This window comes from Trachypithecus francoisi, unplaced genomic scaffold (assembly GCF_009764315.1).
Source record: "Trachypithecus francoisi isolate TF-2019V2 unplaced genomic scaffold, Tfra_2.0 Lachesis_group5, whole genome shotgun sequence".
Lineage (NCBI taxonomy): Eukaryota > Metazoa > Chordata > Mammalia > Primates > Cercopithecidae > Trachypithecus > Trachypithecus francoisi.
Genome location: NW_022681470.1, coordinates 49,950,051 through 49,967,000, shown reverse-complemented (window position 1 = coordinate 49,967,000; position 16,950 = coordinate 49,950,051). Strand labels below are relative to the sequence as shown.

Below are 16,950 nucleotides of genomic sequence, written 5' to 3'. Positions count from 1 at the left end.
TCAGATTTTTATCTTTCAAAATATAAAGTGCATATCTCCTTTAACCAGCAATTTGTTTCGAAGAATTAATCTTTGTCTATATACACATAAATACACAAAGGTATATGTACAACAATGTTTTCTAATGCATTATTCATAACAGTGAAAAGGAAGCGAGGGAAGGAGGAAGAGAGGGAAACAGGAGGAGGAAGAGAGGGAAACAGGAGGAGAAAGAGAGGAAGGCAGAGGGAGATAGAGAGAAGAAAGGAAGGCCAGAGAAAGGGAGAAAAATCACACTCTTTGGAGCAAAAACAAAAGAAAACAATTTCCACTAATAGGGAACGAATGAAAAAACTGCTATACCCACACAACAGAATATAGTGTGTAAAATATACTCGATAAATGTTTGCTACAGATTTCCATACGTTCTCTACTACATGGGAAAAAAAATAATGATGGCATTAATAACCAGAGAACTTGTCATCAATATTATTCCTTGTTTATTAGGTTTAAGCAAAAATGACTCAACAGGAAAACCAGACCATTCTTTGATTTGCAAATCATGTGTGAAGGAGCTTGTATTTTGATTCCTACTTTTTCATCAGCATCTCTGATGAATAACAACCATATTCAAGAATGGAATGGTAAAAATGACCATCTGGAAATCTGTATTATTACTGAGCTTTCAAAGAGATAAAACTTGAAACTTCCACCTAAAAGCAAACTTTAACCAATTCTATAACCACAGATTAAACACACACACACTCTCTCTCTCTCACTCCAATGAATGAGTAAAATATTTTAACTACCTTTCCTGTGCTTTGTAAGATGGTTGTTCTTGTCCTCCATACTCTCTCTCTGCTGACAATATCTCGGGTCACATCTACCTCAGCATCCACAAAACTCCTCTGTTTAAGGGCAGTTATGTCATCATCTAGATCAGTCTTGATAGTAGATCTTTTCTTGGCCATAATTTTGGCTTTGATTGCAGCAATTTTTTCCACTGACATAGCTTCAGACAAAGACCTAAAAGCAATTTCTTTTTTAAATTTTCACAGCAAGGATTCCTGGAGTGTATCATAAATATATTTTGTTACATTTATAAATTTCTGGTAAAAACACTTTAATGGTAATAATTAAGGTTTTCTTATCTGTAAGACTGACTTCCTATTCTGAAATTACATAAAATTTTTATAAGGAATTTATGTCAAGATATTACTCTAAGAGCAAATTAGTAATTTCTTAGAAGTATCAATGCAACAAAATTCTTGATGGTTTTTCATCTCTTCCCCGCAAAAAAGCAGGACTCATTAATATAGGTGCTTTTCTTTATATTTTTTCTGTCTACAGAAATTACACACACACACAGAGGCCACTTTGGAAGGGGGTAAAAAATCCATCCTACAGAGAGTTCAAAGCCTAGGTTTTCCTTGAAATTTATTTCAAGGTTTCAAACTTGTATGCCATAGTGCAGAACATAATTAAGTGACAGGCTTTTATGTCACAAAAACATACTCCTTTAATCTCTGGAAGATAAAACCGTATTACAGTTTCCTTTTTCTTCCCTTTCCTTGATTTTCAAATAGGCAAAATAGTAAAAAGAGACTATGTTTGCAGAAATACAAAAAAAGACTTAACACTGAAAGTATACATGTCATAAAATGATAATCTTAAGCAAAGTGTCTTTTATCATGTAAAATGAGAAAAAGAATTAAAACGTGTTTGGGTACCTTAGTAACAGTAGACAAAAATATTACTTTAGTCACAAGATGAAAATCTTGAATTATGTTTACACAAAATCTGGAAAAAGGATGAAAATTCCTGCAGGTTTAAATACAGTAGTATTATATAGTATTCTAATTTGATTTAGATTAGGTATGAAGGTACTTTATAGTAGTGCTCATATGCACCTGGCATTTGATGCATTTTGTGCAATACTGTGCAGATTTCCCTTAAAATCTAAAGCACACCAGCATACCTTAAGCCAAATTCAAATACAGTACTCCTCTGTTTGGCTTTCCAAAGTTTCAGTTACCCACTATCAACCACAGTCCAAAATATTAAATGGAAAATTTCAGAAATAAATAATTCATAAGTTTTAAATTATGTGCCATGCTCAGTAGCCTGCTGAAATCTTGTACTGTCCTGCCTGGGACACCTGCCTGGGATATCCGGACACAAATGATCCCTTTGTCCAGTGTATCGATACTGTACACACTACCTGCCCAGTAGTCGCTTAATAGCCATCTTGGTTATCAGACTGATGATGGCAGCATCAAAGTACTTATGTTCAAGTAGCCCTTATTTTACCTAATAATGGCCCCAAAACACAAGAGTAGTGATGCTAGCAATTCGCATATGTCACTCCCAAAGTGCTTCCCTTAAATGACAAGGTGACCTTGGGGCTCCTTGGCTGGAGTTCAGGACTATCCGAGGTTTCAGGCACCCACTGGAGGTCTTGGAACATATCCCCGGAAGGCAGCTGGGTGACTACTGTACTTCTCCAAACTATAATCAAGCCTCCAATGGACTTTGAAACATAGAACTTCTACTTACAGCCAAGATGAAGTACCAGAGACTAGACTAACCCTCCAGCCTTTAAATAACCAGTCAAAATACATAAAACAATGGTTTACTAGATGCTAGATATTAAGCAATGAAGGACAGTAATTCCCTAACAAATGAGAAACAGACAAGGTAAGCCCTATGACTGCCTCAGCTTATTGCCTTGTAAGTTTCCAAGACATGGCCTTGGCAGGAGAACCCATATAGAACTGAGCAGATTCTCAGATAAGAAGAAATGGAGCTGGGATTACAGCAAGACCAAGATAGTTAGAATTCATAGGTCAGAACACCTGAGAAGTGTATAGAAGGTCCCCCTCACATACCCCGGCAGAATTCTGACCAACACAAATATGAAGAAACTAAGGCTGAATAAAGAACCACCCAAGTGGATTAGACAGAATAATGTCTAGTGGTCACACAAGGTGAAGAATAGTGCCTGTTCCACTAGCCAAAATGAAACCTCATGTTCATGAGGTATTACATACTCAGAATGGTCTTGCCTCAGTGGGTGGGGAATAATTACCCCAGCAGACCAATGTTCAGATAAATTAAAATCAAGACCCAAAACTGTTTCCAAGAGATTTAACTGTGTCCCAAAAAAAGCTAAAGATGATGTGGAGAAATATAACAATATCTAGCACTCAACAAGGTAAGAAGTATACACAATGTTTGAGATCACATGACACGTAATAAAGCAGGAAAATGTAATAAAGCAGACATGTAATAAAGCAGAATGAAGAGAAATATCAATCAATCTCAAGGTGTGAAAATAATTACAAGAACTATGTTCTATATTTCAACAAGCTAAATGAAAAGATGAAGTAGGTATGTTTTTTAAAAAACAGCAAAACATACAAAAATTAGCCGGGTGTGGTGGCATATGCCTGTAATCCTAGCCACTCGGGAGGCTGAGGCAGGAGAATCGCTTGAACCCAGGAGGCGGAAGTTGCAGTGAGCCAAGATCACGCCACTGCACTCCAGCCTGGGTCACAAGAGCCAAACTCCATCTCAAAAAAAAAAGAGCAAAACAAATTTGAGATGAAAACTACAACGCTGGAGACTAAACATGCATGGGACTACAGAAAAAAAAATTAAGTAAAGTTGAAAACACAACAGAAACTATCCAAAAAGAACTCAAAAAAGAATATAACAGATAGAAAATGAATTCAAGAAAAGAAAAGAACGTAAGTGAACTGTCAAAGAAAAAAATATTAAAGTTCAGCCAGGCGCGGTGGCTCACGCCTGTAATCCCAGCACTTTGTGATGCCAAGGCGGGTGGATCATGAGTTCAGGCGTTTGAGACCAGCCTGGCCAACATGGTGAAAACATCGTCTCTACTAAAATTAGCCGGGCATTGTGGCAGGCGCCTGTAATCCCAGCTACTCGGGAGGCTGAGGCAGGAGAATCACTTGAAACCAGAAGGCAGAGGTTGCAGTGAGTCAAGATGGTACCACTGCACTCTAGCCTGGGTGAAAGAGCGAAAATCTGTCTCCAAAAAAAAAAAAAAATTAAAGTTCAATACAACAGAAACGATCCAAAAATAGTTCAAAAAGGAATATAGACAGAAAAGAATCCAAAAAAAGAAAAAAACGTAAGTGAGCTGTCAAACAACTTCAAGTAGAGTTTGAGTAGTCGGAATCCAGAAAAATGAAAACATTTTTAAAAAGTGAAGAAACTATGCCCATCCATTTATGTACTATGGCTGCTTTCCCTACACCACATAAGCTCAGTAGTTTCAAGAGACCATATTACCTTCAAAGCTAAAAATATTTAATATGTGGCACTTTCCAGAAAAAGTTTGCTGACGACCTCAGCTGTACATAATCAATAACATAAAATGAATTTCTCAGCTTATAAAGCAATTTTTAAAAAGAAAGATCAACATGGTAATAGAATTAAGAAGACTTTTCAAAAAGCATGATAAACACATGAACTTCCAATCCCCACACATACCCTTATGAACTAAGAGCACAGAGGCATACAATGAATCCAAGAGGTAAACATAAATGTGGAGAGCATTTTAATATTCCTTTTCCTTATACCTTTACATATATGTAAACTACCTACTTTCTATTTAAAAACAATTCTTACCTAATCTGTTCGGTCTGTACAATCCCTTCTTTATGACCCTCCAAACGGGCAGCCAATCTCTCTTTATCAAGGCGCACACACTCTTCATCCTGGAAATAACCACTGGTTAATGCATTTTAAATTTTTATTTAACTTTTGAGAGAAAAAACACTACAAATAACTTTTCCTTACCAAATTTCCTACCTCTACAATTCTAGGTATCAGTGTCTTTAGGCCAACTTCAAGACTAAAACTTTTAGCTACATAAAGATAATAACAATAAATATATGTTGAATATTAAGACTGGAATCATCTAATAGCTTAAGAAAAACTTGCTTAGCCACTTTTCTCTTTATGATTAAGTGTTCTTCCCATATCATAACTGATTTTCTTCAGAAAGATACAACAAATAAATTCATCTTTTTGAGAAAGTTAATAAGCAAATGTTATGACAAGCCTTCACCAAAGTCAAAAATTTCATTTTGGCATCTCCATTTTTTTTTCATCTGTTGCTACAGGTCCTGAATCCATTAGCACTAATCAAAATGCTTTAAAGGAAAACCTTAAAGATTTTCAAAGGATGGTCCTTAGAACATCAGAAACTTCCAACTAAATGCCTCATGGGCCACTTCAAGATCTTGTCTGAAATTCAACCCTAGTAGCTCAGCTTTTATCTAATTCACATATTATGATGTCAAATAAAATTCAGTCTGAAAAGCAACTGGTTAAAAACAAAACAAAATCTGGTAACCTTGATCTAGTTTAATGTTCACATTCAACAAATAACAAAACTGAGGACCAGAGTCAATGACTATGACTAACGGAATACAAAACCGTATAAAAAGCATCAGCATACTCCAAAGATCCAAAAAAGTGTTGGGCTCCAACTCATGTCCTATTATGAATCTATCACGTAAAAATCTTAAAATGAATACATTGGCTGAAATAAATGCAAAAATATTTTGGCAAATGCATCCAACTTTTTCCACATGCAATAAAGATATAGCCCAGATTACTCAAATTCCTTACAAAACTACCAATTTTAAAGACAACTGCGGCCTAGATTTTTATCACATCAGAAACTCTGCTCTCAGTTTCTCTTTCCTAGTACAGTTCCTTACAGGTCCTCAAAAGACATACACTGAACTGAAAACAAATGCTGAAAACCATAGCTGTTTATGTAACACATTTCAACCCCACAAATGATTTGAAAAAAAAAAAATGTATTATGCCATTTCCTGCTGATTTTTTAAGTTACTAGAATCCCAGGAAACTAGGACTTCTGCCACATTGAATTTTTGCAAACAGACTGTGGTGTTCAGATTGTTTCAAATAAATGGCATCCCTTGAGCTGGGTGCAGTGGCTCATGGCAGTAATCCCAGCACTTTGGGAGGCCAGGAATTTGAGATCAAATAAATAGTATCCCTAAATTCAGACACACTGTTTAACCACAGGTCACAATCTCCTTTCATATAAGGGGAAATACTCAGTTTTACTACCACAAAATTTATACCCAGTATAGTGGTATGGTTAGAAACCAGACTACCAAGGTTCCAACTGGTTCTTCAAACCTCAGCAATTCACTTACTCTGTCTGAGTCTATTCGCTCATAGATGACATGCATGGTTCTACCAACTTAATGAGTTCTGTGAGTACTATGCATATCATCTATGAGCAAATAAGATTACATGAGTTAATACATATAAAGTACTTAGAATAACACATAGCATAGAGCAATAACAATGAATCAATTATCATTCTCTTAAAAATATCAGATCCATGTCTCAGAATATCCTTAATTAAAATTACATTAAAGTGGTAGGTACTTCGTTTTCACAGCTGAGCAGTAAAGCAAGCACCCACAACACATTGTTTCAAAGGTAGGCAAACTACATCCCAAAGACCAATTCTTGCCCGCCATCTGTTTTCTGAAGTTTTTTACAGAAACATAGCCACATCTGTTCATTTATGTATTGAGTATAAGTGCTTTCACACTACAATATTAAATAGTTGCAACATAAACTATATGGCCCATAAAGCTTAAAATATTTACTATCTGGCCTTTCATAACGAAAGTCTCTATTTTAAAAACCCTGTCTCTATTCGAAAAAAAAAAAAAATTAGCCGGGCATGGTGGCAGGCACCTGCATCCCAACTACTCAGAGGCTGAGGTGGGGGGATCGCTTGAGCCCCGGAGGTCGAGGCTACAGTAAGCTATGATTACACCACTGGACTCCAGCCTGGGTGACAGAGAAAGATTTTGCCTTAAAAAAAAAAAGAAAAAAGAAAAGAAAGGAAGAAGAATTCTGACCCTTGAGCCAATGTTCTTCAATAAGAATATAAAAGCAAAGAAAATAAAATGATTTGTCCATCACATAGCTTGCATGTGTGAGAGCTTAAACTATAGCTTGAGCTACTTACTAATCAATTGTTATTTCTACCACAAAAATTTTTCCAAGAAAAACAGCTTCTCAAGTTACTGCAATCAAAGAATCCTTGTTACTATAGAATCCCAATTTCAATAAAAACATAAACAAAATTGTTTAAAATAAAGTTTCTTTACCTCAATTCGTGGTTTCTTTGCTTCTGCTAAAACTTCATCTGCAGCTCGTTTAACTATAAGAGAAACAGAATTTATTATTTATAATAAATAAATGTGTAGTTTGGAATGGGTTTCTGAAAGTTCAATATAAACATGCAACAAGACATACCTTGAGTAGATCGCTGAAGACCTATTTCTAAGGGAGCGCTTCTGTCTATACTTGCCGATGTTGCTGAAGATATAAAAAGATTCATGTAAGAATTACTATTTCAACATATATATTGGGTATTATTACAAGTGAAATGCTCTAAGTTTTTTATATACTTCTATATGGTGATTTTCTCTCGGTAAAAAATTCAGTTTTAAAACAGCTCTGCAAAAACATTTTATTAAAAGACTAATCTATACTACAAAGTCTCTAAGAGGACAAACTATTTTTAACAATTCAGCTTACAAATTACTGAGATGATCTGACTGAAATTAGTTGCTTCAAAATATATGCTCCAACATCATAACATAGATACCTAAAAAGGTATCTCTAAACATAAATAAGTAAATACATAAACATATACATACACAAACATATATACAGGCAAGATTTTCTTAAAGTTAGCATTCACCCTAAACATGCAATTTTCATTTATTCACAACTGGTAAAAACTAAATTACTTTTAAAATTACATTAATTTTTGAATGGCTCAACAAAAAGGGGTATACCTGTCCCCGTTCACCTAGCTCCCACCACCCTATGCAGCCAACTAGTCTTTTACATATCCTTCTAGAGTTTCTTTCTGTAGATAGAAGAAATACAAAATTATTATTACCCTTTTTAATACAAAAGGTGACATACTAAACATACTGTTCTGAACCTTGTTTTCTTTTTTACCTAACAACTTATCTCCCATATCCCTCCATATCAGTAAGTAGAGGATTTCCTTAACTTTTTTTTGAGATGGAGTCTCACTCTGACACCCAGGCTGGGGTGCAGTGGTGATCTCGGCTCACTGCAAGCTCCGCCTCCCAGGTTCACGCCATTCTCCTGCCTCAGCCTCCAGAGTAGCTGGGACTACAGGCACATGCCACCACGCCCAGCTAATTTTTTTTATATTTTTAGTAGAGACAGGGTTTCATCGTGTTAGCCAGAATGGTCTCCATCTCCTGACCCTGTGATCCACCCACCTAGGCCTCCCCAAGTGCTGGGATTACAGGCTTGAGCCACCACATCAGGCCCTCCTTAACCCTTTTTTTATAGTTACTGAGTACTCTACTGTATGGCCTAACTACAATTTATTTAACTAGGTCCCTGTTGACGAGCTGTTCAATTTTAGTCTTCTGTCATTACAAACAATGGCACAATAATATATTAATACAAAGTCATGTCATATATTTTCATAAATATATAAATGTACATATATATACACACATATATATATATGGCAAGATTTTTTTAAAGTTAGCATTCACCAGCAGGGCGTGGTGGCTCACACCTGTAATCTCAGCACTTTGGGAGGCTGAGGCAGGTGGATCACGAGGTCAGGAGATCGAGACCATCCTGGCTAACACCGTGAAACCCTGTCTCTACTAAAAAAAAAAAAAAAAAATTAGCCGGGTGTGGCGGTGGGCACCTCTAGTCCCAGCTACTTGGGAGGCTGAGGCAGGAGAATGGCACGAACCCGGGAGGCAGAGCTTGTAGTGAGCTGAGATTGCGCCACTGCACTGCAGCCTGGGCAACAGAGCGAGACTCCGTCCCAAAAAAAATAAAAAATAAAATAAAATAAAGTTAGCATTCGCCCTACATGTGTAATTTTTAGTTATTCACAACTGGTAAAAAAAAAAAGCTAAACAAAATATACCTCTAGGATAAAATTCCAGACACAGGATTTATTTCTATATTAAATTTGCAATGTTAGACTGCTGCCAATTCTTCAGTGGGAGTGTAGGGGTATACTGACTAACATTATAATCAACAATATAGTAGAATATCTGTTTTCTCACTGCTCCACCAGACCACACTATCAAACTTACAGATTTTTGTCTATCAGTTAAAAAAAAATCCTATCTCTGTACAGTTTAAATTTGCAATTCTCTTACTCTAAATGAAATTAAGCATTTTTCATGATTTTATCACCTTTTCTGTGAATTTATGACATAATCCATAAAGTGGTCTTTTATGCATAAAGTTCCAAGACCCTTCATATATTAGTGAGATTAGCCCTTTATCTGTGATGAGTTGAAATATTAATATATTTTCCCAGTTTGTCATGTCTTTTGTTTTTCATAGTACAGAACTTTACTACTTTTATCAGCTTGTAACTGAATAATCCCACCTTTCTCCCACTGACTTGACATGTCTCTTTACTAATATGTTAAATTCACATATAGATTTCTCACCTAACAGATAAAGTTGTTTTATTAGTGTATCTATTCATTTAGTTTTTCTTTAATTATCAGGGTTTTAAGTTCTCTAGAATGACTAGCCTTTTCTCAATGCTCTTCTACAAATTTTTAGGATGCTTACTTTTGCCAATGAACTTTAGAATTACCTTGTCTAGTTCTACTCCTATCTCAAGAAAAACCAGAGATTCTTATTGAGACCATGTTAAATGTATAAATTAAGAACTAACGTCTCTACCTGTTAGTCTTCCTAGGAATATAGTCTTAATATTTGCTCAACCTTTTCATTAAACTATCAAATTAACAGTTGTTAAAAAGTAGCAAAGCAATATGCTTAGTGACTAAATTTGTCCTATAGAAACTACAGGAAATGACATAGATGGATACAGGGCAACTCTACTTTTGATTCTAAAAAGAAAAACCATTTGCTCTGAAGCGCTTCCCCAAAACTAGCCTATTTATCAGGCTCGCCTGTGACGCTTAAGAATAGAGAATCTTAGACCTTATACCACATCTTCTGAGGCCAAAAACAAACACACACACGCACACTATTTTCAAACCATATGATTCTCATCATTCAAAAAGTTAGAGAAATACTGCTCGAAAGAATCAAATTTGCTTTGATTAAAAAAAAAAAAATGGCTGGGCGCAGTGGCTCATGCCTGCAATCCCAACACTTTGGGAGGCCAAGGAAGGAGGACTGCTTGAGTCCAAGAGTTCAAGACCAGCCTGAACAATGTAGTGAGACCCCATCTCTGAAAGAAAAAATAAAAATAAAAAAGTTTCTTCTATCCTTCCCAACTCCATCCTCTTCACAGAATTGAGACTCCCTCTTCAATACTGCTGGGTTCTAAACTTTTGTGTATCCAGTCTCCCTTGCATGACAGTAAGCATGTTTACATGTTTAAGACAGGGATTTGGCATTTTGCACAATGCACAATGCCTTTAAGAATAAGCATGTAATAAGTCCTTATTGAATGAGGATAGCATAGGAAGAAAGCATTCCTAATGATGATCTTTCCATTATACACAAGATTCTCTGTGGAAATCAATCTTACTGCTTAAAGCCATACATGACAAGCCAGTTATTAATGACTTAACGGTACTACACTCCACACTCAGCAAAGACAGACCCAACAGTTCTATTATACCAACGTATTTGTACTCTGTAAGAGAGTAAATGAATAATTATTCATTTACTAAGAACCTAGTATGCACCACTATTCTAAATGCTGGGATTTTAACAAGACAAATGACTGTCTGTCCCCTTAGAATTTACCTTCTAATGGGAAAGACAGACACTATGTACATAAACAGACATATAATTTCAGGTCCATGTATCAGATTTGATGAAAAATAAATCAGGATGGCACTACATAAAAACCACAGAAGGGGGAAAGAAATACTATATTTTAGAGTAGTCAGAGAAGTCTTCTCTGATGGAACAACATTTAGAAAAACACTTGAGCACAAATCTAAAAGAAATAGTAAGGAAGTGAACCATGTGATAATGCAGAGAACGAGAACTCAAGATAGAAGAGAAAGTGCAAAGGCGCTAATATTGGCATAGCTAAAAGATAAAAAAGACTGACTGTTATGAGCAAAGGAAGACTGGTAGAAGATGAAGTCACAGAGATTTAGGCAGAGGTAAGATCACTGCCAGGGTAACAAGTATGAGTTTTATTCTAAGAGTGATGGGAAGCCTCAGGTGAGTGACACAATCAAGTTTATATACTTTTTCAAAAGCAGGACACTCTTTACTGATAAGACTACACTATAGGAAAAAAAGAGTGGGGATCTGTGAGGAAGCTATATAATAATCTAAAAAGGAAGGATGAAATAGGGTGGGTAGAATGGTAAGAAACTGTCATACTTTTAAAGAGAGAAAAAAACAACTTGTTGATAGAATGGAAGTGAGATGTGACAAAGATTTCACCAGAGTTCTGGCCTAAGCAACTGCAGGAATAGGGTACCACTACCCCTTAATAAAGTGGGAACACTGAGGAAAGAGCAGGCTTGTTTTTGTTCTGTGTCAGGGCAGAAGGGAAAGAGGGAATCAGGCATTCCAGTTTCAATATGTTAAATTGCAGATGCCTATTAAACAACCAAGGAAACATGTTCACAGTAAATTTATAAATCTGGTGCCCTGGAAGAAGTCAATGCTGAAAAAAACTTGGAATTTTATCAGCTTATATATGATATCTAAGGCATAAAACAGAAAGAGATCACCTAGAGAATAAGGGTAAAAGAAAAGAGAAAAAAAGGATCAAGTCTTGGAAACTTCAAGAATTAGAAGTCAGGTACAGAAGTAACCAAAATAAACTGAGAGGGAAACAATGACTAGAAAGAGAACCAAGAGTCTGGCGTTCCAAATGCCAAATGAAGAAAGGCTTTCAAAAATGAGCGGTCAACAGTATCAAATGCTGTTGAGAGGTCAAGTATGGTACGAGAGACCAAAGGATGTAGCAATCCTTAAATCAGTGTTGACCTTACAAGGAGTGATTTTAGTGGGATGGTAAGGATTAAGGCCAGACTAGAGTGGCTTCAAGAAAGAAACAAAGGTTAAGAAGAAGCAGTGATACCACACGACCCCTTGCAAAGAATTTTACAGTATCAGGGAGAAGATAAACGAAGCAGTAAACAGTAGGAATGTGGGATCAAAAACATTTTTAAACATGAAATCTTACTGTAGGTATTCTAAAAGGGAATGATTCAGAAGAAAGTAGAAAACTGATGATGTAAGAGAAAAACAACTTATGAAGACAAAGTCTTTGAGACTGTGAAAGGAGATGGAATCCACACACAAGGAAGGGGTGACTGGCCTTAAGAGCAAAGACAGTGCATTCACTGTATAAAAAAGAGAAGAGCACATGGACAAAAATGAAGGTAGGTTAATTTTTTAGTGGAAATACAAATTCGCTTCCCACTAATCATTATTTCATAGGGGAAAAAAGAAACAATGTCTGTTTAAAAGTGGGGACAATTTAAAAAGTACTCACACGCTTCACCATTGAGATATCCAAGTAGATCTTTTCGATCAGGTCTTCTAACCACAGGAATATTTTCAGTCTAAAGCCAAAATTTTAAATGAGATATGAAATGAATAATAATGATACACAACTTAATAAATACTAACACATAATGTCTGAATTTTATTCCAACATATCTTGATAAAATATATTTTAAATCACATTTGTAAAAAATGACTAGGCTGGCCGGGCGCGGTGGCTCAAGCCTGTAATCCCAGCACTTTGGAAGGCCGAGACGGGCGGATCACGAGGTCAGGAGATCGAGACCATCCTGGCTAACACTGTGAAACCCCATCTCTACTAAAAAATACAAAAAACTAGCCGGGCGAGGTGGCGGACGCCTGTAGTCCCAGCTACTTGGGAGGCTGAGGCAGGAGAATGGCGTAAACCCGGGAGGCGGAGCTTGCAGTGAGCTGAGATCCGGCCACTGCACTCCAGCCTGGGCGACAGAGCAAGACTCCGTCTCAAAAAAAAAAAAAAAAAAAAAAAAAAGACTAGGCTAAAAGAACCTAATAAGAATCCTGAAAATTTATTAAACATGTTACTTTTAATAATTTTCTTGGCTGGGTGCGGTGGCTCACGCCTGTAATCCCAGCACTTTGGGAGGCCGAGGCGGGTGGATCACCTGAGGTCAGGAGTTCAAGACCAGCCTGGCCAACATGGCAAAACACCGTCTCTACTAAAAAGACAAAAATTAGCTGGAAGTGGTGGCACAAGCTTGTAATCCCAGCTACTCGGGAAGCTGAGGCAGGAGAATCACTGGAACCCAGAAGGCAGGGGTTTCAGTGAGCCGAGATTGTGCCACTGCACTCCGGCCTGGGCAACAGAGCAAGATTCTGTCTCTAAATAAATAAATAAATAAACTTATTTATTAAATTCCAGGAAGATATACAGAAGATAATTATTATAAATAAAGCAACAGCTAGGCACGGTGGCCCACACCTGTAATCCCAGCACTGCGGGAGGCAGAGGCGGGCAGATCACTTGAGGTCAGGAGTTCAAGGCCAGCCTGGCCAACATGGCAAAACACCGTCTCTACTAAAAAGACAAAAATTAGCTGGAAGTGGTGGCACAAGCTTGTAATCCCAGCTACTCGGGAAGCTGAGGCAGGAGAATCACTGGAACCCAGAAGGCGGGGGTTTCAGTGAGCCGAGATTGTGCCACTGCACTCCGGCCTGGGCAACAGAGCAAGATTCTGTCTCTAAATAAATAAATAAATAAACTTATTTATTAAATTCCAGGAAGATATACAGAAGATAATTATTATAAATAAAGCAACAGCTAGGCACGGTGGCCCACACCTGTAATCCCAGCACTGCGGGAGGCAGAGGCGGGCAGATCACTTGAGGTCAGGAGTTCAAGACCAGCCTGGCCAACATGGTGAAACCTCATCTCTACTACAAATACAAAAATTAGGCCAGGCGCAGTGGCTCACGCCTGTAATTCCAGCACTTTGGAAGTTCGAGGCGAGTGGAAAAACGAGGTGAGGAGTTCAAGCCCAGCCTGAGCAAGATGGTAAAACCCCATCTCTACTAAAACTATAAAAATTAGCCAGGCGCGGTGGTGGGCACCTGCAGTCCCAGCTACTCAGGAGGCTGAGGCAGGAGAATTGCTTGCATCTGGGCGGCGGAGGTTGCAGTGAGCTGAGATCGTGCCACTGTACTCTAGTCTGGGTGACAGAGTGAGACTCTGTCTCAAAAAAAAAAAAAAAAAATACAAAAATTAGCCAGGCGTGATGGCAGGCACCTATAATCCCAGCTACTTGGGAGAACTGAGGCAAGACCCAGTCTCAAACAGAAACAAACAGTGCAAGAAAAATTGATAGCTGAGAGATTCCAGTGTAAATCCCTTGTCACTTTATATGTGTAACAATGAAGTAACAACAAGAACCTTTAGTATCTTTGATCAATGAGCTTATATTGAAAACTTCCCATATTTCACTGCACCAAACATTCTGCTTTGACTCCTCAATGATTTAGATCAACTGTATTTAATCACTTAAAAATGAACCTTTTATTTTTAAAAGGTCAAGCTAAATTTTAGTTTCTCCTTATGAGTTCAAAAGTTTGAGTGCAGAGTTTTCTTGTGCTTGTGTTCTTTTAAACCAGCCTAGGCCAGGCATGGTGGTTCATACCTGTAATCCTAACACTCTGTGAGGTCAAGGTAGGTTGACTGCTGAAGCCCAGGATTTAGAGACCAGCCTCAGCAACACGGAGAAACTCCATCTCTACAAAAACATGTTAGCAGGCACGGTGGCAAGCGCCTGCAGTCCCAGCTACTCAGGAGGCTGAAGCAGGAAGACAGCTTGAACCCGGGAGGGCAAGGCTGTGGCAAGCCAAGATCCTGCCACTGCATTCCAGCCTGGGTGACAGAGCAAGACTCTGTCTCAAAAAATAAAAATAAAAATAAAAATAAACCAGTCTACATAGAACATCCTAAACAGCTAAAAGATTTGGGTTAATTTTAAATTACTGTTTCTAAGTCTAATAACTTACGTCATCATTTGGTCACTACTGAGTTACGCACACATTACAGTCCACTGAAAAAGATTACATCTACTCACACTAAAGTAGGAGCTAAGGATCAGGAATATCTGTTTTAAGAGTGGTCTGCTCAGCCGGACGCAGTGGCTCACGTGGATCATGCCTGTAATCCCAGCACTTTGGGAGGTCAAGGCGGGCGGATCAGGAGGTCAGGAGATCAAGACCATCCTGGCTAGCACAGTGAAACCCCGTCTCTACTGAAAATACAAAAATATCAGCCGGGCATGGTGGGGTGTGCCTGTAATTCCAGCTACTTGGGAGGCTGAGGCAGGAGAATCCCTTGAACCCAGGAGGCGGAGGTTGCAGTGAGCCGAGATCACGCCACTGCACTCCAGTCTGAGTGACAGAGCAAGACTCCATCTCAGGGGGGAAAAAAAAGAGTGGTCTGCACACAGAAAACAGCAAATAATACAAACTAATTAGGAAACAATAATCTCAACTTCACAGAACTTTGGAATTTTAGAATCCTACTCTTTCAATCTGGCGAATACTTAAGAAAAATAAGAGTTAAATCTTAAGCAACCAAGGGTCCCAAGGTCCACAGAAACAATTACAGCTATCAGTTATACGTACAACCATTTCCCAAAAACAGAATCTATAAATCTAAGCCAACTATCTGAATCTGTTATACTAAAATGAATGACTATATCCAACACAACACTGTAAGAACTACCTAATTTAGTTTTTAAAGATCTGAGTTAAAATAATCTTAAAGAGGGAGCTGGTGCTATTTTTTCCCATTATTTCCCAAGTAGTCCCACTCTAACTTCATTTTTTTTACTATGTAACATAAAGATATATTTCTTGCTCAAGAAAGCAGAAGCCTTATGGTTTAATACAAAGCCCACTAAATGAGGGGATACTTTCTCAACTGCTATACACACACACACACACACACACACACACACACATTTTTTCCCTGAGACAGAGTCTTGTTCTATCACCCAGGATAGACGCATTGGTACAATCATGGCTTACTGCAGCCTCGACCTCCTGGGCCCAGTGAGCCTCCCACCTCAGCCCCTTGAGTAGTTAGCTGGGAGTATAGGTGCACACTACCACGCCTGACTAACTTTTTCTTATTTTTTGTTTTGACAAAGTTTCCCTATGCCACCCAGGTTGGTCTTACACTCCTGAGCTCAAGTGATCCTCCCACCTCAGCCTCCCAAAGTGCTGGGACTACAGGCGTGCACCACCACACCCGGCTTTTAGTTGCTTCAAATAACATGCTATTGTTTGAAAGATACATAAGCCAGAAACCTTAAAATTTCTAGTTGGGAGCGAGGTTAGCGTCATAAAAGTTAAGTTTCACACAGCTTAATGTGACCCAGCAACTGTGTTAGGTAACTCAAAAAGCAGCTCCAGTGATGACAGACACAATGATGTTTAAAAAAATTGTTTTAAGAACTATAAGAAAAGTTTAAGAAAATTGTTTTAAGAACTATAAGAAATGGGAAAAAGCAGTTATTTATAAATACATTTCATACTTAATTTTAAGTATATACTTGTAAGTTAGCAAAAGCAACAAATATTAAAAGCAGACTTTTAATTATTTCAATTATATCTTCAAAAAAATTTTATGTTCAACTCTACCAAAAATAATCTGAGGGAAAAGCTCATTTAAAAAAATGAAATATCTTTTAAGCCATTTTATGTGGGCATTATAGCACTTTTCCAAGTCATACAGCTATCCTATCCAAATAAATCTGAGTCTTATTTACTTATCAATTATAATACACTGCTATAATTTAGGTCTTAATGATACTTCCCTACAGATGAAGAATCTCATCATCATAGTTTATGAAATCAGTTCTTTTCAAGTTGTTT

The 16,950-nt window shown here is 37.6% G+C and overlaps 1 protein-coding gene across 2 annotated transcripts in view; it reads right to left on the bottom strand.

The window, feature by feature from the left end:
• CDC73 (cell division cycle 73) overlaps positions 1-16,950 on the bottom strand; it is a 143,482-nt gene that overhangs the window by 122,021 nt on the left and 4,511 nt on the right. Inside the window, exons 1-6 of one of the 2 annotated variants that reach the window (XM_033200510.1) lie at positions 15,144-15,247; positions 12,551-12,620; positions 7,327-7,389; positions 7,179-7,231; positions 4,636-4,724; positions 789-1,005 (exon numbers count right to left, since the gene is read on the bottom strand). In XM_033200510.1, coding sequence (XP_033056401.1) covers positions 789-1,005; positions 4,636-4,724; positions 7,179-7,231; positions 7,327-7,389; positions 12,551-12,620; positions 15,144-15,224 — 573 coding nt within the window. In that variant the 5' untranslated portion in view covers positions 15,225-15,247. Of the gene's footprint in view, positions 1-788; positions 1,006-4,635; positions 4,725-7,178; positions 7,232-7,326; positions 7,390-12,550; positions 12,621-15,143; positions 15,248-16,950 lie in introns of those variants that run through there. The other variant, XM_033200509.1, reaches the window with a different exon arrangement.